The sequence below is a fragment of the Eumetopias jubatus genome, unplaced genomic scaffold, assembly GCF_037043125.1.
Source record: "Eumetopias jubatus isolate StellerSeaLion01/CBP00866 unplaced genomic scaffold, mEumJub1_p1.0 scaffold_1, whole genome shotgun sequence".
Classification (NCBI taxonomy): domain Eukaryota; kingdom Metazoa; phylum Chordata; class Mammalia; order Carnivora; family Otariidae; genus Eumetopias; species Eumetopias jubatus.
This window is the reverse complement of record NW_028274807.1, coordinates 69,112,678-69,136,551: the sequence shown is the minus strand read 5'-3', so window position 1 is coordinate 69,136,551 and position 23,874 is coordinate 69,112,678. Positions and strand designations below refer to the sequence as shown.

Genomic DNA, 23,874 nt, shown 5'->3' with positions numbered 1-23,874 from the left:
AGACCGGTTTGGGGCTGTCCTTGGACTAGCAGCCTTTGAGCACCCATGGGGTCTAGTTGGCGCTTTCCCACGTAGCCCTCAAAAAAAATCCTGGGAGGGATAGCACTGCTCTTTTACAGCGGTCGGAACGGAAGCCTGGTGAGCTTGGATCCCACGGTACATGGAGGAGCCAAAATTCAGATGGATTTGACCGGATTCATTTGTTCTTCCCACAGTATCGTGCAGCCCCAGTTTTCTCAGCAGGATCTCCATGACCAGTGCAGCATTCTGCTTCCTCTCTTCCTTGGTCCCTTGCTCTTGCCCCTTCCTGGAGAGCAGGGAGGAGAGGTGGGAGGAGGAGATGGCGGTGGTGATGGGGACAGCCTGCAGAGTAGAGATCCAAGCAAAAAAAATTTTTTTTGGAAACTGCTCAAGACAAGACCCTAAGTCTGCCTCCATGTATAAAAATGGCATTTTATATAGACATGGCGAATCATGCCCTCTCTGAACGCCAATCCATACGGTATTGATGCCAGAGGTGGCGCCGTTAATTATCGACCCTGCTGAAATGAGCTGGTGACGTTCCCGCTGGGCTCTCCGCTGGGAGCGTGGCTGGTGTTAGGCGGCAGTTGTCATGCCCACCCATGCACCAGGAGGAGAGGTTGGGTGGTGCCCCGATGCAGAGGCTATAAAACTGTTTTCTTTCTAACGGCTGTGCATGCTCTCTTCAACCCATTCCCTGTTCATCTCGCACAGACAGAACAAAGCTGTTTCTCTCCCGGCTCTTCCCTCTTGTTGGCGTGTGGCAGATGTGTCAGGCTGTGTCAGTTTGGCTAATTTGTAAGCCCGAAAACACTGATGGAACCCTTCCTACGTCTGGGGAGCTCTGCCAGGGGCTGGGGAGCCCCCAGAGGACAGGAGTCTTGTTGGAGCACCAACATCCACACGGTAACCAGTAAAATGGAGGTGTGTTAGTGATCCGGAACTGAAGAAGGGCCACAAGGAGGTCATAGTGACCCAAGGAATGGTGTGGAGAGAGGTGACTGGAGAGGTGGAGAGGCCGCTAATCCAGGCAGGAGGAGGGTGTGGACTGAGATGTGGTAGCACCGAGTGGGTAGGGTGTTGGCATCAGCAAAATCCCACGGACTGAAAAGCTCAAGACTGGCACCGACCTCTTTTCCTTTCCTTTTTACAAAATTTATTTGTTTATTTTAGGGGCGCCTGGGTGGCTCATTCGGTTAAGCGACTGCCTTTGGCTCAGGTCCTGATCCCGGGCTCCTGGGATCGAGCCCCACATCGGGCTCTCTGTGCAGCGGGGCGTCTGCTTCTCCCTCTCCCTCTGCCCCTCCCCACCACTTGTGCGCTCACTCTGTCTGTCAAAGAAATAAATGAAATCTTTTTTAAAAAATTAGAGAGAGAGAGTGGGGGTGGGGAGAGGTGGAGGGAGAAGGAAGGGGCAGAGAGAGGGGGAGGGAGAAAATCTCCAGCAGACTCCCCACTGAGTGAGGAACCCAACTAGGGGCTCAGTCCCATGACCCTGAGATCATGACCTGAGCCGAAATCAAGAGTCAGGTGCTTAACCGACTGAGCCACTCAGATGCCCCTGAAAAGCTTGACTTTTCAGTTGGAAGTGGTCAGTGGCCAGGAAGTCTGGGAAAGAGGAGACCTGTGAGGGTCCAGAGTCAGTGGAGTGGAGACTAGACTGGAAAGGAGGATTCGGGCCGACCTTGGAGGGCTTTAGAGGCCAGCTTGAGGCGTTTGTTTTTTTGTCAGTCTGCACTGAGGAGCCTCTGAGAACTCTTGAGGAAGGAGTAGTATGTTTGCTTGGTCAGTGTTCCTTTGTGCTTGGTGCTGGGGCTCACAGATGAACCACGTGTGGGTCTGTCCTTCCTACAGTCCGGGACTCACGTCAGAAATCGGGGAATGCGGGCACACAGTTTATCTACATGCTGGGAGGAAAACACTGAAGGCACGGACTGGAATGGGGGCAGTGGACATTGAAAGGGAGCACTGCAGGGACCATTTACGGGAGGGGATGACGGGGACAAAGGTAGGAACTGGCTTGCCTGTCGAGAGGCTGCCTCAGTGGGCGGTGTTTTCACCGTAAAACCTGCAGCCTGTCCCAGTGGAAGTGTCGTGCAGACAGTCGTGGACGTGGACCTGAACGGGGCGGGGGGCGGGGGAGCCAGGCCCAGCATCAGCCTGGAGGGGTGACCCTCAAAGGCAGTGGGAGCGACTGGAGAGGAGGAGGCAGGCTCTGGCCCAGCCAGTGTAGATGGTGAGAGAGGAAGCGGCACCAGCCCAGGGGCCAGCCTGGCCTGCAGGTGCAGCTGCGAGCGGGCAGTGTGGAGGCCGGCCGTGCCTGGGCAGTGGATTCGAATGTAGTGCCCGGTTTATGCGTAAAAGGCGGCTGTGGAGGTGCACATAGGTTAGCATGAACCTGCCTGGACTTGCTGGCTCATCCTGGTATTATCCAGGTTAAAGGGAAATAGGAGCCGGGGAAAGACCACAGGATTGATCCTGACAAGTTCAGGGGAGCCTGTGAGAGTGCAGAAAGTTTGCCTACCTTGGGGGCAACAGCAGATGCTAACCGCGTGGGGCGAAGTTTAACGGGGACAGCAACTCTCGATTCCCACCCCCTCAACCTGGTGTGGACTCCCTGCTCTGCCATCAGGAATTGGCAACATGATCCACTAGTTACTTATAAATGAGAAGCTGAGAAGCACTCAGCATGCATCTCCTTCCCCCACCCTCTGCATCTCTGTTCTAGTTGGGGAAGGGGACTCCAGTTGCTTCTGCTTCTCCCTAGATCACAGATCTGCCCTCACAATCTCCACAGCTCTGTTTTGCTCTCCCTGCCTCCACTCACGCGCTCCCTCTGATCCACGTTCACAGAGCCCAGAGCGATCTTCTTAAATGTAATTCAGGTCACCTCACTCAGGCAGAAAACCCTCCAAGGGCTTTGCATTGTACTTAGGATAAAATAAAATAAAAAATCCAGACTCCCTGCTGGAATACCAGGTCTGCAGGACCTGCCCTGCTGACTCCCTGGCCCCTTCTTGCCTGACTCCCCTTCTAACCATGCCAGGCAGTTGCGTGTATGTGCCAGACCCCGTCCTGTCCTGCAGACTCGGCGCACGGTGTCCACTGCCTACAGGGGAACCAGCCCTCCAGGCAGGGGAAACAGCCAGTGCAAAGGCCCCAGCAAGCTTGCACGTCTTGGGTTTGGAAAGAAGGAAGAGCACTGTGGCTAGATAACCGAGGGCCCCGAGAACCATGGCAGGAACATCAGATTTTCTGCTTGGCACCATGAGGGGGTTGAGCAGAGGAGTGATGTGGAGAGTAGACTGGGAAGACAAGACAGGAAGTGAGGGCGGAAGGCAGGGCTAGTTCGGTGCCTGACACGTGGTAAGCACTCACGGTATCTGTTGAATGAATGGTTGCTCAAAGGGAAAATTGGTCCAAATACAAAAATTGGAGGTAGAAAGAAGAATGCATGCTTGCAGTAATATTTCTCTGACTGAGCAGCCTTCATGTTCTTGGATCATCAAACATGGGATGGGCAACACCTTCCTCAGGCTTTACCTCTCAATGCAGTAGGACAGTGGACTGGACAGTTGTGTTCTCTAGCTGAGGGAGAGCGTGGAGGCGCAGAGGGGCGGCGTCACTGCTGTGGTGCAGTCTGGGGTGCCTGGGCTGCTCCCTTGTCGGCCCAGGAGCTGTCGGAGGGCAAGGATGCGTGTCCCTGTCAGGCAGGGGGCCCCTCCTCCCTGACATTTGTTTCTTCTGGAAGCCTGCCTTGCTGTCAGTCAACAGTGAGGCCATGAGGTGACATTGTTGACTTAGGCTCCAGACAAAGTGCAAGCATTGAGGTATTTCCAAGCTGCATTGTCATCTTTGCCTTCTAAAAATCGTAACATTTATTTTTTTTCCGATTTTATAAGTTTTATATGTGTAGCATATACGATTTGGAAGTTATAGAAAAGGGAAAGCAACAAATAAAATATCACCTATATTCCAATACATTAGCAGTTGTTATATTTTTCACTTATAAGGAATATGAAATTATATATTTCAAAATAGGATACATGAGGGTACCTGGCTGGCTCAGTCAGTAAAGCATGTGACTCTTGATCTCGGGGTTGTGAGTTTGGGCCCCACACTGGGCATAGAGCTTACTTAAAAAATTAGGATACACACCCCCGCACTCCCCACATATATATGATACATGTGTATTTCCATATGATATCCAGAAAGGATACCGTTCCATTATAACTTTTAGCTATGTCTTTATTGGATATATAACTGTTTCCAATTTTTCACTGTCATAAATAATGCTGTGATGAACATAATTGTGCATCAGTTTTTATATTTGTCTCTGATTATTTGCTTAGTGTTAATTCCTGGATGTGGAAAATTTTAAGATTCCTGACACTGCTACCAAATGATACCCAATTATTTCAACAGCATTGTATGATTGTGTAGATCTCACCACACCCTATGTATTACCAGGCAGGTTGATTAAAATGCAGTAGCTTTCTCCTGCTTTGCTTTTTCATCCAGATATCTTCTGAGAGTGGTGTGTGTGTGTGTGTGTGTGTGTGTGTGTGTGTGTTGGGTGTGGCCAATCACAGCATCTCTCTACTAACCACATTTCTCAAAGCTTCTGGGGCTCCACCTCATCCTATGGTCTGAATCAAGTTGAAGAGAGGATGTTTTGGTGGGTGACAGACTTTGCAGGGCGTCTGACTAGTAGGAACATGGCGGACACCGCTGATGGAGGTGGGTTCCTCCAGAGCCCTCAGGAAGCTCTCCACCATGTTGTGTCAGGGGGGCTACATCTGGGCAGGGAGGCAGCCTAGCCGAATGCTGTGGGCAAAGTGGCCAGGCAGAAGGGAAACACAAGTATTTTAGAAAGAACTGGAATGCAAAATTTGGGATGGGGCAAGAGAATGCCACAGGGACCTTGTATCTTTCTAAATGAGAGTCATTTCATTGGCAATAACTGATCCTTTAAATTGTGGCATATTGGGCAAAATTAGATGTCTGTTTTGGGTCTGTACGAACATTTTGAGAATTCTCTTTACATTCAGAGAATCCTAGACTCTCTGGGTTTGAAGGGACCTTTATAAAGCTTTCTTGGAATGCCTGGTGGCTCAGTTGGTTAAGCCCCTGACTCTTGACTTCAGCTCAGGTCATGATCTCAGGGTCATGAGATTGAGCCACCACCTCTGTGCTGGTCGTGGAGCATGCTTAGGATTCTCTTTCTTCCTCTCCCTCTGCCCCCCCCCCACAGGCTTTCTTTATTCATTAAATGATAGACTTATTTCCAAAGTAAGTAGGGAAGGGAAGGGGGCTCTCACGCTTTTGGCTTATCTCCCCTGGTTGATTTCCAGCCAGGGTGTGTAAATTTTACTTTGTGCTCAGAAACTTTTGGTCTCTTCGTTCAGGACATGATACAAAATGAGAGGTCGCCTTAGATTGGGAGATATCTGACAAATCCAGATACTTCCAACTGAGTGATGTGACTGGCTGCATTTCACAGACATAGTTATTCCCAGAGAGGTTCTGGAAACCAGTGAAGCAATTTCACAGCCAGGATAGTGACAGAGCTATAGCTGGGTGTGGAAATGGTATTCCAGCAATGTGGAGTGGCCAGAGGTAGAGCCACCACTCCAGAGGCACCAGAAGGCTCAGGGTCAAGGTTTGGCTCTGCCTCTTAGACATGGGGTGACATTGGGCATATTGCTTCCTGCTCTGGGCCTCCATTTCTTTACTTAAGAAATAAGGGGTTGGTCCATCCTGTGCTAAAAGCTTCATTTCTAAGGGTGTCAGGTTTATCCTGTGAATACCTCCTGACTTCCCTGATGCTGGCCTGAAGTGTGAGGAGACTCAGCACCTGGCTTCCTAGCTCAGGGTCCAGGAGCTGTGGAGCTTGTGTGAGGGACACCTGTGAGCCTGCTGGACCTCTAGCTCCTTGAGAGGAGGCATGGGTTGCATCCGTCTTCGGCCTTGGCCCAGGGAACATCTGTCCGGCTGGTGGCCACTCGCTGCCCAGATGGTACTATGGCAGCTCCTGCTCCCACGTGACTGAGGGCTCCTGTCATAAGATCTCCTAAGGAGCTACAAAGCCCATCTATAATTCCACAGAGCCTGTTAAAAATGGACACATTCCTTTTGTTCTATACTTTGGTTCTGGGGTACTTGAGCTTCACTGTACTCTCCTGGCTTTCCCGCCACGTAAAAGTGTTTGAGGAAAGCTACCAGGTCAGGTGGTGTGGTGGGCAGTCTGTGCTCTTCGTTCCTGTGGTTGTGGGGGCCTCGAGGGGAGGCTCCGATCTCGCTGGAGACCCTGAATAACAGCAGCCCCCATGTCTCTGCTGGGAAGGAACTGGGCTACTGGAAGCAAGGAGACAGATTTGACATGTGTGACAGATTTCTGCTCAATGTCTTTGATAAGTTGGGAGATGAAGACTAAGGAGGAAGATGGGTGACGAGAAGAGGGGGAGGCCAAGGTCAAGCTCGCTAGCTGACCCTGGGCCATCCTGGTCCATGTGCACGGAAGCAGTCCCTTTGGAGGACGGAATAGCGGGAACACAGGAGAGACGCCAGGTTGGAATCTGGTCGGATGTTTTTCTTTGTGCAGGGTCGTGACTAGTGATCGTCATGAGTTAGGCTGGTATTGAAAAACCACTCCATTTTTCCTTCCCTTAGTGGTAGGGGGAGATGGAAACAGCTTCAACATGGGGATGAATGTCACTCCTGTAGCCTCTGGGCCACCTGGATGTTTTCTGGAATCATCTCTTGACGGTGTGGATAAGAACGCTGTGGCTTTGCAGTCACGGACCTGGGGAGGTCCGGGCTTGGGGGTCAGGCAGCCTCAGTTCAAACTCCAGCGGTACCACTTGCAGGCTATGGGACCTTGGTAGGTTACTCAGCCTCTCCATGCCTTCAGTTTCTCATCTGTCTAATGGGCTATTAATGGGCCCTACTTAGGGAATGTAAGTGTCCTCTATCTCTGTAAAACAGATTGCTTGTGGCTGGGGCAGGAGAGCTGTGTAAATTCTGACCATGATGATGCTCCTGAAACGAGTGCCTCTGTATCCTGACCTTTGTATTGATGACTATACCCCCTTCACCTCCAGGTTCTTTGGATGGGGGACAAGTTCTGAATGCAAGGGGCTCAAGTCCACCTTCCAAGGACATTTGTTACTTTATCCCCCTGCCCACACCTGGGCCCTGCCAACCTCACTTCTTGGTATTCCTAGAACTTTCTCTCCATCTTTAGCTTCAAATGCAGGGAGGAAAGAGCAAGATTTGAAGACTCGAAGTCAGAAAAACTAAGTGCCACCAATATAGCCCTCACCCATAATCATCTGAGGAGACTAGATGAATGCACATGGAGCAGTGAGGATTCAATAAAAGCGGTATGTGAGGTGTGACTCCAAAATAATAGGCCTTTAAAATCATAGTAGGACCTCTGTGGCCAAAAGGTATTCTCCGTCAGGTCATACTCTTTTGAGGTTATTGACACACCCCTCGAAAAGCATTTGAAGCAGTCTGGAGCCACCTGTCGAGCCAGTGCCTGGGTCACAAGCAACTCACTGGTGTTTTCTTTGCACTAAAACATCATCCTGGATCCAAAATGGGGTTACGTATCTCAGTCTCCTGCATCAGTCACTAGATTGGGCTTTGGCTTTTTGTCTGTCTCCAGAATAACCCACATCCATTACCAAGGGATGGAAATGTGTCATTATTCAGGAAACTCAAGACTATTCCTTAGGCTCTGTTGACGAGAGGATTTTAGGAAACAGCTTGAGGAATAGCAGCATTATTGGAGTAAGTATGGTCTTAATGGGGTCTCTTTGAAGAGGACCATGTTCATTGGCAGGTGAGTTGCTGTGGTTGATTAGGAATTACTTATAGTATAGCCATGCCTGGTGGTAACACATACTGCTGTGTCTAGCCACGGGCAGAGTTGGGGCAGAGAGATGCCAGCGACAGCTCAAGAGCTCTGAGGGTCTTAACCCCTTTGCTTTCTAGCTACGTGGCCTAAGGCAGCTGCATCGCCTCCCTGGGTCTTAATTTCCCTGTGTTAGAAACGGGGCTAATGATACCTATCCTGCTTCCTTGACAAGGCTTTCGAGGTGGACAAGGAGCAAATATGATTATGACTGTGAATGCACTTTAAATGCAGACACAGCGAGTAATTTGAGTTAGAATACAGTGAACTGACTAAGAGCCGGGCCAGGCATCCCATCTCTGAGCCTGTTTTCCTATCTGCAAAATGGAGACTATACTACCAGTTCCGTCCACCTCCCAGTGCTTTTGTAGGGGTGAAATGAAAATCCACCCCCATGGACAGGCGTTGTAAGCATGGGTGTGCTGTGAACGCGGGACCGCATCGGGCCTTATTATTATTCCAAGTGGGCGGGGCTTCACCGAGCGCGCAGATGCAGGCGGAAGAGTAGCAAGTAGGGGAGGAGGTAGAGAGCGGGAGAACATTCTAGGAAATCTCGCTGGCCGCTTTTCAGTCCCCCATCTCTGTCCTGTCAGCGGCCTCTCGTCTGGGTGACTAGCTCTTTCATCTGCTCTCCCTCCCACCAAGTGGGATGTTCTTCAGAGGCCTGCCCTTGACCTTCCACCTGCAACTCGGTTTAACACCTCCCAGGAGCCAGTCTCTCCTAAGGGACATAGAAATATGACCACATAAATTAATAGTTGTATAACATGATAACACAGTAGTCGAGAGGGAGCAAGTTCTTGGGGGAAGGCTTCTTGGAAGTGGTGTTCTCTGAGCTGGTTGTGAGAAATGAGTCAGATTTTGCCAGAAACCCAAGTGACAGGGAGGGCATTTAGGTAGGGAAGACATAGAGTGGCTTCACCTGTTTTCTCTGAGGGGCTGATTCCCACAACTGCCTGTCTTCTCTTCAGATATCCAGGTCAGTGCCTTCAGCCACCTGCCAAACATGTACACATTTATCATGCTTCACTTGCAACACAACAGATAACAGTTATAAATGCACACATGTCACCCCTTCCTCCCGGAGAACCTGTCCTCCCTTTGCTTGTTTATGGTCCCGTTGATTTCCCCGTCACACATTCAGAACCTCGACCAGCAGCCTTGTCTTACGGCTTTTCCTTACTCACATGTGATCACCACCAACTCTTCCCTCCCTCCCTTGCTTTCTTCTATTGAATCCTGTCGGTACACTTAATTCCTTTTGGACAGTGTGCCCCATAGGCTGCCAAGATGTAATATCACCATTTGGGTCCTGAAACTGCAGTTTGGATCCAGGTGTCCTTAGGGAGATGCCCCAGAAGCCCACCTGAGGAGCCCTGCCTGTGTCTCTCTGGCTTTCCCTTTCAGAACATGTTGCCATTTCTCTGTAGCTCTTTGTCTTCATCTTGCGCTTTCCTTTCTTATCTTTCATTCTTTTTTTATTTCTGGGTTTTGGGTTTTTTGTTGTTGTTGTTTTTTAGGTTCTTTAGATTGGCCTTTGGAGTCAGACAGACCTGGGCTGGGGTCCCAGTGTATTATTTGCTCTGGAATCTTGGGCCATCTACTTGATCTCTCTACACCTCAGTTTCCTTATCAACAAAATGGGGTAGTAATGGCGCTTACCTGCCAGGGTTGGGGTGAGGATCGACTGGGACAGTCTATGTGAAACGCCTGGCAGTGCTAGCATGGGCTGCTGTGCCCATCGTCATCGTCGTCATTGTCATCATCATCTTTGTCATCATCGTCGTCATCGTCATCATCGTCGTCGTCATCATCATTGTAATGACCCTGCTTTGGTCATCAATCTCCCTAACTTTAATCTCTTTCCCTCTCTAAGTTTCTCCCTTCCCTTTTGTTTTATTTCTCTCTTCTGCCTTCTACCTTCCTTCTCCCTCTATTTCATCTCTTTCCTAACTAGCTGTGGCATACAGCTGATTTAAAAGCTATTGGTTATATTTGAATTGAGTGTCAAGTTTCCCAATCTTAATTGTAAAAGCCTGTTAGTAAACTTTTAATTTATGTCCTCAAATAGGTTTTATTTATGCACCGCCACGGGCTCCCATGGGGCCAGGGGCGAGAGCACCCCGCTCTGGGACAGGCGGTGACAGCCTTGTCCTGCTCTCTCCCCCTGCTCCGCTCAGCAGGCCCTTTGTGCTGCGGCATCATTCCACTGTGTACATCTTCTAACACTGTAAACTTTCCAGACAAATGATGTTTCTCTAATTGCCTTAGAGTCCCAGGCCCCATCACACAGGGCTGCAGAACAAATTAAGGGCAGAACTTAGCAGAAGTCAGGTGGCCACACACAGCGAGTGTGAAGGCCCAGGGCCACATCTCATTTTGTCCTCCTGCCGGCCTCCCGCCCGCCTCCCTCTTCCTCCTCGGAACCAGGATGTTTTTCCTTGCCTTTTTATTGTTTCGCCAAGCTGGCAGCCCTCCTTTGGTGGAGCTCTGCCACCGAGCTTCCTCTCTGGGTGTGAGCGAATGTTAGGGTGACAACACGGGAGACAGGTCTGCTTCCCTGCCCACCCCCCACCCAGCTTCGCCTCCAGGCACCACAGGCCCTCTTCTCAAAACTGCCCCTGCTGAAGAGCCTCCTCTTCAGCCCCTGTGCTGGCTGTTTATTTTTCAGAGGATGAGAGGGGCAGAGAAAACAAGCACCAGATAGATAGCTGTGCCCAGGAACAAGATAGCACCCCCCCCCCCCCCCCCCCCCCCCGCCGAGAGACAGAGAGCCTTTTTGTTTACTTATTTAATTGAATGGGAATCTTCTGACCTGATCCCGGGGCTTTTTCTCAAGGCTTTTTTTTTTTTTTTTTAAGCCTATAGTATTATTTTTAAAGCAAGGAGGACAAGGTCACATCAGAGTCCTTCATCTTCCTCTCCTGCCTGGGTTGGCCTGCTTCCAACTCCTTAGCACCCCCAGGCCACCTCAGAGGAGATTCTGTTCCTGGAAGCCTGACCCCAAACTCAGGGGCTCCAGGCCAGCCCCACTCTGGGTCACGGCTCAGTCCCACGAGCCTGCCTTGCTCCTCCAAGGAGGATGCTCAGCTAGACAAAAGCCCACTCTCACAGGGAGGGGAGGATAAAGCGCCCTGTACATTTTATACTTTTCATTACTAGAGGCTGTTCCAGGGGCATCTGTTTTTAAAAATCAGATCATTGGGCCTCAGGTCTAAACACTTCTTAATGTGTATAGCTTTTCTTAGGGTTGCTCCTTTCAGGGCAAGAGCAAGGAAGGAAATGAAACTCCCCGAGAGCCCTGCACAGTCCCCAATCGAGGGCTGCCTTTTGTTCACACAAACTCATTTGGCTCCTAAACGTCCTCCACCCAGAATCATTACATCCGCAGCAGTGTTTCAAAACACAGCCCAGGGCAGCTGAGCTGAGTAGGCGGCTGCCCTCTGGTGAGATGGAGCCGCCTTCCCTCCATGCCCCCAAGGTTCCTGCCTGCCCCCAAATCTCCCACCTGCTGGCCATCCGGCAGGAAATCCCCCTCAGGTGGTGGATTCCTGGGGTGAAGGCAGTGATGTGGAGAGAAAGTGCAGCTGTGCAAGGGAGGATGGGGGTCTCGCCCCAGCCCTGCGCCTTCCAAACTCCCAGGGCACCTTCTCCACCCAGCGGGGCCACTTCTCACACCTCAGGGCCATCGGCATCAGCATCATTCAGCTCTCTTGGGAGCGATAGACCCCTTGAGGCAGATTCCACAGTGTCTTGTGTGTGGTTGATGCTCAGTAAATACCTTTTTTCTTACTGTGGTAAAATATACATAACATAGAAGTTGCCATTTTTCACCGTTTTGAAGTGTACACATTCTTGGCATTGAGTACTTTCAGTGTTGTACTTCTACCACCACCACCCCTCTCTGTTTCATTATCCCAAATAGGAGCTCATTGGGTCAGGACTCCCCATGCTTCCGTCCCCCCAGCCCGTGCAAACCTCTACTCTGCCTTCTGTCTCTATGACTTTACCTCTTGCAGGCACCTCATATAAGTGGACCATATAATATTCTCTTGTGACTGGCTTATCTCACCTAGCATGATGCCTTCGAGGTTCATTCATGTAGCAGGTGTCAGAATCTCCCCCCTTTTTAAGGCCGAGTAACATCCCGTTGTATGTATTAGCCCATTTGGCTTATCCATTCCTCCATCAGTGGACACTTGGGTATCTTCCACCTTTTGGCTCTTGTGAATAATGCTGCAGTGAACACGGCTGTCCAAACATCTGTTTGGTTGCTTGCTTTCAGTTCTTTTGTGTGGCCCTAGCAGTGGAATTGCTGGATGATATGGTAATCCTATGTGTAAGTTTTTAAGGAGTGGCTAAACCATTTTCTGCAGTGGCTGTACCGTTTTCTATTCCCACCAGCAATGCACGAAGGTTCCAATTTCTCTAAATTCTCACCAACACTTCCCTTTTTCTTTTTCTTTTTTTTTCTTGATAATAGCCATCCTCATCAGTATGAAAGTAAACTTTTTTTTTTAATTTATAAATTAATACTGGCTGTATTGTGGACTTGGAACTGTTCCTGCCCCTCTTGGGCTCTGTGCCTGTCATCTGAGGTCAGACTAGTTGGTTGCTATGATCCCTAAGGGCAGGGGTCACTTTCAGAGAGGGATGGGGGCACCAAAGTCAACCCCGGCAATTTCCCAACTTTGGCCAGAATGAATGATGCGAAGCACCGCGGATTCTAGCTAGCGAAGCAGGCTGCATGCCACATGCCACAAATTAGTTTGGGAAGAGTTGGCTGAGCTTCTCTCTTCTCTGTCCTCATTGGTTTCATTTGGGTGTGGTTAACTAGCAAAGACCCCAGAAAGAAAGCGCAGGGCTCTTGTCTCCCGCCTGCCACTTAGTTCTGGGTTACTCTGGGCAGGTGACCTCAGCACTGGGTCTTAGCCTTCTCTTCCTAAAATGGGGCAAGAATTCCTATCTTGCCAGCCACTCAGAATGTCAGGATCTAACAGGATAATTTAGCCCCCCTGAAATTATCCTGTAAAAAAAAGTGCTTCCCAGATTGTAAACATGTGGTCTGCCAGGCGACTCTCAGGGAAGTCCTGGGGGCTTTGGTTGACTTATCCCTGGCCTTTCACCCTCTCTGCAGGCCTGCTCGAGCCTCTCTGCTGTGTCCTGGCATTCATCGCCTTCCTGGCTACTACTTCTAATTCATCCTAGCCTTCCCTGGTCCTCTGTCTCCTTCACAGACTCTTCTTCTCCCTCTGATCCAAGGTTCCCCTTAATTCTGTCTTTCATACCCCATCTTCCCATCCTTCCCTCTGATAGTCCCAAATTTTTAACCGCCCGTCAGACATTTCCACTTGGAAGTGATAACGTCACCCCTAACTTCATATTTTGGAAACAGGCTTTTCTTGTCCCTCAAACTCATTCTCCATTGTGCCTCCACTCTTTCTTTATTATTCTTTTCATCACCTATGAAAATTATCTCTGAGAAGCTGATGTAGAGGTCTTCTTGCTCAGTCTTCCTGCTATAATCAAACCACGTCCGTCAGATTCCGCAGCCCATGTGATGCACACTGTCGCTCCTCTTAGGGAGGAGCCGGGCAGTGCTGAGGGGCTTGCGGCAGGAGTTTGAAGATGAAGGGACGTCATACTGACCGGCACCTTAAAGCCCCATGTCATGGAATAAGCTGGGATGTGATGGAATGAAACCTGGGTTCAGATTGTGTCTCTCTGCCATCGAGCGTGTGACCTTGAACACCCACTTAACCTTTTTGCCCCTCAGTGTCCCTCGGTGTCATGATACCCACTTGACCAGCTGTCATTCTCATTAAATGAGATAAATGCCTGTAAAAACACTTAGCATGTGGTAAGCACTGAATAGATGTTTGTGAAATCTGAATCTAAATGGAGGGAAATGAAAATCAAGGGAGGCTGCTTTCACTCTGTGACATAGGGCCTGCAGGAGTGGGGGATGGTGCCGTGTGGGAGCGAGCTGGGCCCTCTGGGAGGAAATCGCCTCTTTGGATGACACAGCATACACCCGGTACCCACCCACTCCACGGCTCAGAAACAATGCAAGTTGAAAACCCCCAAATCATGGGGTGGGTGGTGAGGAGTTGACTCTGTAGCAGCCGCTAATTAGGAAATCCTCCTCCTGTGCTGTGCTAGCATCCCTGATGTTGGTCCACAAACAGATGTTTTGGAACGTTAAGACACTACAGAAGTGGAAGTTGTCAACTTGGGGGGAAAAAAAACAGTCAAAGCAATGAAAGTCTCTTGTTAATTGAATAGCCATTTGTAGTACAAGGGAAAGGGATGGCCTGACCCAGGGGGTGGAGTGCAGAGGGAAGGATGGTACCTCCAGCTCAAAAGATACCCAGGGAACTGGGACATCTCAACTCCAGTGTGAGTCTGGTTGGTGTGGCTCAGTTGCCGTGGCATGTGAGTGGGGTGTGAGCAATCGCCTCTGGCTGTCTGGGGAGAGGGATGAGTGAGGTGAGAGGTGCCAGCCTCCGCTGAGCCCCAGGGTGTCCCCTCCCACCTCAGAGGCTGCCCCTGAGCATCTGGTAGGGCACAGTCTCTTCTCCTCACTCTCCGTCTGGCCCAGACTCTGAAGCCTGAGCCATCCCTTCTTTCCATTTCTCCAGGGCCATTTCTCTTCTGCACTAAGCGTCGGAGCAGGTTCCTGGATAGCTTCCCCTGCATGTGGTAGGTGACTCCTGTCCACTTTACTCTGAATTTCTCTCCCACTCGGGGTTTACACCTGTGCTGAATAGGGAGCCACACCGAAAACAAAATTCAACCATAGTAGCCCTCAACAACTCAGGGCTTCTGAAAGGATTCATCCTTGGGCCTCGATAAATATTTGAACATTTGACCCATTGTTGTCCCCAAGCTACCACATGGAATCACATAAAGCACTTGTATGTCCACAATCAGAAGAGACCTCGGCATGGCAGAGCGGGGGGGGCCTGGCGGGCTGTGTGGTTGGTAAACCCCTTTCTGAAGAATAGTTCATAGGCAGTAAGAGAAGTGGAGGGACATCCAGAGCTAAACGGGACAGTGGGATATTGTTCTTCTGGAACCCTGGACCAGTGACATTGGGTGACATTGGGGGCTTGTCATGCCAGAGGTGGGCCCGGCTCTCACCCAGGGCTCCCCCAGCCTCTCCCTGCACTTGCTAGGAGAGCGTCACAGAGCAAAGCCAGAGCGAGGCCCCAGGCTGCAGAGAGCTCACCTTGGTCCTTTCACTGGAGGGTTTTCACCTCTGCTGCCACCTCAGCTGCCCAGAGAAGGATTGGGGGATTGAGACGTACCTGCCAAGGTCATCTCCAAATCTATTTGTTTAAACTTGAGTGAGATCCCCCGAGCAGCTGTCATGGATGCGGCACGCACGGCGTACCAGGTCCTCTTGAAAGCTCTCCCCTGTGTGTACTGTGTCACAGCCCGGGGAAGCAGGTGCTGTCAGTACCCCCGTTACAGATGAAGACGCCGAGGCACAGAGGAATTCTGTGTCTTGCCTAAGGTCACCCGGCATGTACGCGGTAGAACCAGAAGTCTAACACCGGCAGCCTGACTTCAGCCACGGTCTGTGCCTTACCCACTGCTTCTCTTTTGAAGCACTGAATTTCTAGATCCAGGCAGGGAGCTGGAGGCAGGCTCGTTTCCTTTTAGACAACAGGACCCTCCCGTAGAGAACACAGATTCACAAGGCATGGGGAAAGCGAGCAACTTTTTAATGTTGCCTCCTGTGTTCCTTCAGGAAGAAAGGGAGACATCCCCAGGTGAAGAGGGACCCTACAGGTAGGCGTTTCTCATCAATCCAGGCAGGTGGCTGTGGCACCTGCGACTGAGGGGAGGAGGGGAGAGGTGGCATCCCAAGCCCACAAGTCTCTAAGGTCAACAGGGCCAGCAACTGTGGTGCTGGGTGGCTAGGTACCCCGAGGCTGGGTGGTCAGTCCTTCAGCAGGGTAGTCCAGTCCACTCACGTGCGGATGTTTCAGAAATGGCTGGATTCTGAGCAAGTTGCAGGAGCTACCTTTATATTGGAAGTCCACCGGCTTTACCTGTCTCCAAGAGCAGGTTGAGGGACCAAGGAGAGCCCATTATAAGGTGGTTTCCAGACCTGGAGTCCTTTTACCAAGATACCAACCTTTTTGTGGTGGTGGTGGTGGTTCTTTTTCCTAGGAGATGCATTTTTTAAACATATTTTTAATAACATAAGATCATATGGTAAAAGCCATTTTTTAATTTATATTTCCACTTAAAGTACAGGGCAAGCATAGTACATATCTGTAACTGTATCAGTAATATATTTTGACCATCCCTTTAAAATTTTGTTGTCTCATAATTAAGTTAACCAACTTCCTATTGCAGAAATTTAGGTTGTTTCCAATATTCACTGTTATAAACAGTGCTGTGGTAAACTTCCCCTGTGCCTGAAACTTTCCGCACATCCTTAATAATTTCCTTGGGATTAATTTCCAGAAATGAAATTCCTGGGTAGAAATATATGCCTATTTTTAAGGCTTTTGCAGTGGATTGCTAAATTTCTCACCAGAGAGAATGTGCCAGTTACATTCTTACCAGTGCTGTGTGGGAGTGCCTTCTATGCCCGCAATGACACGGCATCTTATCATTTTTTGAGTCTTTGCCAATTCGATAGGCAAAAATAAATATACAAAAAGTTTAAAAAGTCTTTTCTAGTTTGGATTTGGATTTTCTTTCTTTCCAACAATACTGTCATGTATTTACTCCAATTATACATTTTCTTTTGTGAATCACATATTCTTGTTCTTTGTCTGTGAGATGTCCATCTTAGGAATTTGAAAAACTTCTTTGTGTATTAAGAATGCCAAACTTTTATTATGCACTGCAGACATTTACCCTGGCTTGTTATCCAACGTCTTTAAATTTAAATTTTTATTTTTTATCAAACTCATACATAGTTTAAAGAGCAAATATGTTTTATAAGGCTATTATAAAAATCCTGATCACTCTTTCCATTACCATTTTCTGCTTCCCAGAATCAACCACTTTCAACCCCTATAACAGATTCTTTTAGTAATCCTGTCCATATCTCTAAATAACATGCTTATATTGCTATTTACTGAGTTGTCATTTTGGTTTTCGGCAATATTTATTGGTTTCTCTCAATGGAAATCTCATCTTGAAAGCTCTACAAGTTGGAAGTGATACGCCCTCTTTCTATTCTTTCAGGTCAGTTTGAGGAACATGAAAAGGCATTTTTGACACAATTTAAAGTCACTTTTCAATCCAACATGATTCTGATTATCCCCTCCTGACTTATGTGCTGTTATTCTCCAGGATTTGCTCTACCTTGTTTTATTAATCCCACAAATGAGAAATTTTATACATTCAGTGTTGCATTGGACTTATGTACACATTTACCATTTCCTTTGTTCATTATATCTTCTTGCCTCTTCTTGCCTCTGGCTTTCATCTAGCATTGTTTTTCTTCTGCTTGAAATAAATTCTCCATAATTTCCTTTAGTGGAGGTGGTTGATAAACTGAAATTTACTGAAAATGTTTCTATTTTGAAAGCTAGTCTGAAGATATTTTTCAAAGATAGTTTTACTGAGTGTACAATTCTAGTTTTTCCTCTCAGCACATTGAAAATATTTATCCACTGTCTTTTGGCTTCCATTGTTGCTGTTTAAAAATCAGCTGTTAGTCTAATTATCCTCTTCTGTAGATGATTTGTCATTCCCCCCCCCCCCCGTTTTGTGTTTTTTTTGTTTTGTTTTTTGTTTTTTAAGTAGGGCTCCATATCTAGCGTGGAGCCCAACACGGGGCTTGAACTCACAACCCTGAGATCAAGACCTAAGGTGAGATCGAGAGTCGGACACTTAACGGACTGAGCCACCCACATGCCCCTCCCCTCTGGTTGTTTTTAAGACATACTTTTGTCTGTGGTTTTCTGCAGTTTGACTATGATGTGGGTTTATATTTTTGTTTTATTTAGTCTCCTAAGGATTTGTTGGGCTTCCTTGGTTTACTTGATTCATATTTATCCATTCTGGAAAATTCTTAGCCATTACCTTTTTGAATATTGCTATTTCTCTCTTCTCCACCAAGAACTCCAGTTATATATATGTTAGACTTTCTCACTCTATCTTCCTTGTCTCTTCATCTCTTTTTCGTATTTTCTTTTTATATCATCTGGGCATTCTCTCATGATCTGTCTTGTAATTATTAGTTCTTTTTCAGTCGTATTGAATCTGTTGAGTTTCCTAATTTCAGTTATAATTTATTCATTTCTAGAATTTCCATTTAGAGTTCTTTCATATCTTTTGGCCATTATTCATAGTCTCTCTCTCATTTTCAGTTTCTTATTCCTTTTCATGTATTTTTATATACTTACATTCTTTTACTGATAATTCCAGTATTTGACATCTTTGCTTATCTAGGTTGCTGGCTTTTGCCCATTGATGCCTTTTTTTCCTTATATATTTTGTGCCTTTTGATGGTGATTGATCTCTTATTCCTTAGAATTGTATCAATAAATGATAAAATTGGATTGAAGGTATGTTCATTTAGAGAGCATTCACATTTATTTCTGCCAAGCAGGAAACACTGTATATCAGAACCACTTTTCCTTCCCATTAATGAGGTATATGTGTGTGCATACTTGATGTGTATTTGAGATACAATTTACATACCATAAAATTCACCCTTTTAAAGTATATAATTTAGTGGTTTTAGTATATTCACAAAGTTCAGGACCAATTTTAAAATATATCCTTGGCTTGAGGTTTAGACCACACGCATTGTGAATTCATGCTGTACACCCACGTGTGGGCTCCCTTTATGGTTTCAAATTCTTGAGTGAGATTTACTTTCCTTTACCTAAAACCAAGATCAAAAGGCCACTTTTCTCTGCCCTCCCATTCTGCAGGGCAGATTTTTTTTCTAGTGCCTTATAGATATGGTATAGCCCTGGTCCCAGCTTTATACAGGAGTTTCCTTGGGGTGCCTGGGTGGCTCAGTTGGTTAGACATTTACCTTTGCTTCAGGTCATGATCCCAGGGTTCTGGGATTGAGCCCCACGTTGGGCTCTCTGCTCAGTGGAAAGCCTTCTTCTCCCTCTGCTGCTCCCCCTGCTTGTGTTCTCCCTTTCTGTCAAATAAATAAATAAAATCTTTAAAGAAAAAAATAAAATAGTCTTAAAAATTCAAAGAAATTAAAAAAAAAGTTTCCTCTCAGACTCTCTCCTTAAGAGTTTTGTCTCCTATCTCCTATATTCTCATGGTAAATCAGAACAGAAGTTCAGGGTCACAGAAGTTGAGCAGGTGCCCCAGGGCAGCTGCCGGCTCTGGAATTAGCTCACTTCTCTGAATTCCAGCTCTTGGCTCATGTTTGGTCTTAGAAGATTTGATTCTTTACTTGCCAACTCAGCAATGCATTTAGAAATATTTTTTAAAAAATACATTATTTAGGGCGCCTGGGTGGCTCAGTTGGTTAAGCGACTGCCTTCCGCTCAGGTCATGATCCTGGAGTCCCGGGATCGAGTCCCACATCGGGCTTCCTGCTCAGCAGGGAGTCTGCTTCTCCCTCTGACCCTCTTCCCTCTCGTGCTTTCTATCTCTGATTCTCTCTCTTTCTCAAATAAATAAAATCTTTAAAAAAATACATTATTTAGCATATTTAGTTTGTAGTGGCAGGGTTATTTGGGACAGTGCAAGACTATTGTCTGCCTTTCTCTTTTGTTTATAGTGCACATTTTTTTCTTTCTTCCATCTTTAGCCAACCCTCCAGGGAGACTGTGTGGTTCAATTCTAACCACGTCTTGTCTTTATGTGGCCCTTCTGTTCCTTCTGCGGGCTGTAGTGGAATTCCTTGAGCTGACTAAGGACGTTCCCAGTTCCTTGAAGAAGGGCATGTTGCTGCTTCCTCAGAGACACAGCCATATGAGCCCGAGAGGCTCAACAACAGCCAAATCTCACACTCATCTTAAGCCTGTAATTGAGTGAAATTCATTTTCATCCTCTGCTCATGTTTACCAGCTTTAGGGTATGGGTTTTGAGTCCTTTCTACCTCTCCACAATCACTTTTATTCTGACTTCTTTTAAGAGACTAATATCTCTCATTGTGCCCGAGGAGAGAGAAAGCATCCTCAAACCCTTGCACCTTCTCTCTGGAGGCCAGCTTGCCTTGCAGCTCAAATAGGAAGAACAAAGGGAACATGCTGTATGGGTGGGTCTCTGGTCTCCGTAACCCAGGAGTCTCAAGTTAAACTTACGGACTTGGCGGCTGCCCCTGGAAACACCCCTCCATATCCCATTGCCAGCTGAATGTGGGCCTGGCCTGTCTGGGGCAGGGCTCCAGAGGAGCCCAGATGCCTGGGCAACTTCCCTCCCCCTTCAGGAAGTTTCTCTTAATTACCAGTTACAGGAAACAGAATAGGAGGCTTGAAAACAGCAATTCTCAAGGGATTTGGGGAGAAAAGGGTTCCCTTAGGAAAGTTTGTCAGAATCTCTTATGGAAGATTTTAAAATCACCCCCCCAGACCCCAATAAGTGAGCCACACTTCTGGTAGGAGGGGACCAGAGTGCGGAAATGCTGAGAACCACTGATCTAGAACTGCATTGTCCAGTATTGTAGCCATTAGCCACGGGTGGCTATTGTGCTCTTGAAATACAGCTAGAATAATACTCTGGGTTTTACAGGTGTAATACCAGAAAAAGAAGGCAAAGTATCTCAGTAATTTTTATATCAATTACATATTGAAATGCTACTGTTTTAAATATGTCAGGGTATGTAAAATATTTATTAAAATTAATTTCACCTGTAACTTTTTAAAATAAAGTTACATATGTGGCTTGCATTTGTGTCTTTATACATCTCTTAGACAGTGCTGATCTAGAAGATAACTTGTTCCTTTTGGGAAAGTGTGTGTGTATGTTGTGTGTGTGATATTTTGAGCCCAAAACGTTGGTTTAGCCTGTAGCCTCTACTGGTCAGATGGTTGGCCAACTTTGCCTGACTCATACAGATAGAGGTGACTTCATTCATTCCCACAGAGGTTTCTCAACAGTGCCCACAGCCCCTGATCCTAGGCAGAAAGGGAAATATCATTCCCAAATGAGGAAAATAAAAATAGGTTTTTAAAGGAGCCACATAATCGGCAATAACTTTAAATGGTCCTTGTCCTCAATGCTTTCTCTAGAAACTCGTTAAACTCCGTGCCCTCCAATTAGCACATGTATTTCATATTCACTGCCATATTAGTTTAGATATTTGGGGAAATGGCTCTTAGAATGTTCTTTTGGTGTGATCTTCAGGAGCTAGCACCCCAGCAGTGGCGGGCTCCGGCTTCCAAGCCATTTCTGGGTCATGTGCACACGTTGTCAGAGTAGCAAGACAGCCTTCTTGGGTTGGACTCGGGCGTCCCACCTACCTGCTCTGACTCTGAACTCCCTGCCTTGACAAATGGCACTTGACACCACCAATGATTAACCTCTGTGCCCAGTTTCCCCACAACTTTTACAGGATCCCAACATTTTTAACCACTGTTCTCTTTGCCACCATCTTGGGCAATATGGCAGAAAATGATCACTTCAAAATATCCCTAATTTATAAATGTCAAACGACAGTCCAAAGAAGTAAGCACCCTTTCCTTGGCACCCCTGCACGGGACATGAGGGGAAACTGGAAGATTTCCTACAATGTGCTTTGTCCTGCCCACTGGGTACCGTTAGAGCTCAGGGACCTGGGCAGGGAGCAGGCTGCCTGGTGACTTGGGCAGGGAGCATGAACCCCTGTACCTCCTCTGCCTCCCGTGCAAAGTGGGGAGAATGAGAGCACCTACCTCAACGTTGGGCAAGACTGAACAAATGAGGGCACGTCGAGAGCTTACATCGATCAGTGTTTGGCACACACACATACATGATGGCCCTTCTTTTTTTTTTTTTTTAAACAAAATGACATCATAGTCAATTCTATTTTGAAACCTGTTGTTTTAATTCAATAATACTTGTAGAATATCTTTATTTTATGTTACAACATTATTCTAATACCTCAGACCGTCCTTTCATATAGATATACTGCAACTCGTTTAATTGATCGCCTACTGCAGATTTTCAGTTTTGTTTGTTCCTTCCTTCCTTCCTTCTTCGCTATTATAAGCAATGACCTCATGAATATCAGTGCAGCTAAATTGTCCACATACTTGAGTATTTCCTTAGCATGAATAGTCAGAGAAAACAGAATCACTGCCTCAAACCTGTTTATATTCTAAGGTTTTGATAATATGGCCAAATCCTTCACAGGTGTTCCAGAATTATGCACGTCCCCACCCCCACCCGCTGCCAGCAAGAGTAGGTGTCAGGGTGGAGAGCTGCTAGCTTTTACCCTCCTACCACACAGAAAACACAGTTCACAACCTTGACACTTGGAAGTGTTTCCTTCCCTGCGCTCACACCTGACCTGCACCCCCCACACCCCTCTCTGAGCCTGCCCAGACGCCTAAGCTTCAGATGCTCGCCCCTGAGCCCCACACCAGTCTCCTTCTAGTGGTTTTCATCATTTATTCTACTTCCTGTAAAATGCAGTCCTACCTGGTATTGTTGCTTCATAATTTCTCCCACTGCATTGTCAGAATAATTCCCATGGGGAAAAAAAAGAAAGATGAAATTATTCGACCTGAATCCACTTCTTTATTGATACATCTGCTCCTGGCTTTTCTGAAGGTTTCCTTCTCTTTCAGAAGCCAGCAAGTTCTCACTGATCCATTTTCTTGTGTTTCAGCTGCTGAAAGAAACAGTTGGCCAGAAAGTAACACTGAATCCCACATAGAAAACGTCACCTTTGATCAGAACCAAATGGACTTTTCCACAGTGGTCTCCAAGGAGGGTGTGAGGACTCAGACCCCCAGAAAGAACCACACTTCTTCAGATGCTCCAGAAAACTTTGCTCCACAAACTGAAGCAGCAGATGCTGGAGGAAGAAACGACTCTTCCGGGAAGACAAATTTTACCATTTCCCCCATCGGGGCTGACACGGCAACAGCTCTGACTTCCCAGAGCATCACCATAGGTGAGGTGCCAGTGATGGCCCGTTTCATGCATGTATGTCCCCTCCTGGAAAACGAAGTTTCTGTGTCTCTCTCTTCCCCAGCCTGAGCCCCGGTGCCCATCCAAGGGTCCTGGGCTGTGGGTCAGACCTGTGGCTTCGACTCCCAATGTGGCACGCTGTGATTAACTGAGTTAGCAGTGTAGACCACGTGAGGGTGCAGATTTGCCTGGAGGCCTGAGCAGCCCCACGGAATTGACATTCCATGGCCAGACTGAATCCCAGCGACACCAGTGACCGTGCCACACACCACAGTCTCAGAGGTACCGGGTCTGGTCCAGTGGGCCGTACACCTGTGTCTGTGTGCACGTCGCTCCGGTGGTGGTTTCTGCGTCAACCTGCACAGCTCAGTGGCTTGGCACTTTTCGCAAAAGGTTTCAAGAGGGGCTGGGGCTAGATGGGCAAGATTTGACTGAGGAAGGGAAGACAAAGAAAACTGGCACCAATTAGGTACCTACTCCATACCAACACATCTGTTCCCTCAATTCTCACAGCAAGCCAATGAGGTCACATTATCCTCATTTTAGGAATTTGGAAACTGGAGGTAGGGAAGTTAATGAATCTGAGGTGTCTAGGTCAAACAGCTAATAGGTTTTAGAGTTGGGATTTGAGGCTCTCTGTATCTGAGCAAGGTGGGAAGGGTAGCTGAGGAGTGGGATGCACAGACCGTGTGAGGAAAGAAGAGAAGCTTGGTCTCTTTGTGGGGCGGGAAGGCCAGCAGCTTCCCATGGGGAGGGTGTTGGTCACACATGGAGGAGAGGACAGTTGTGTGGGTGGGGTTAGGGGCCGTCATGGAGGACTTTGAAAACCAGGCAGTTTAGATCTGGTGTGGTAGGAAGAGTCA

At 47.6% G+C, this 23,874-nt stretch overlaps 1 protein-coding gene across 1 annotated transcript in view; it reads left to right on the top strand.

The window, feature by feature from the left end:
• Positions 1-23,874, top strand: part of HEG1 (heart development protein with EGF like domains 1) — a 91,342-nt gene that overhangs the window by 4,292 nt on the left and 63,176 nt on the right. Inside the window, exon 2 of the mRNA XM_028091292.2 lies at positions 22,707-22,994. Coding sequence (XP_027947093.2) covers positions 22,707-22,994 — 288 coding nt within the window. The remainder of the gene's footprint in view (positions 1-22,706; positions 22,995-23,874) is intronic.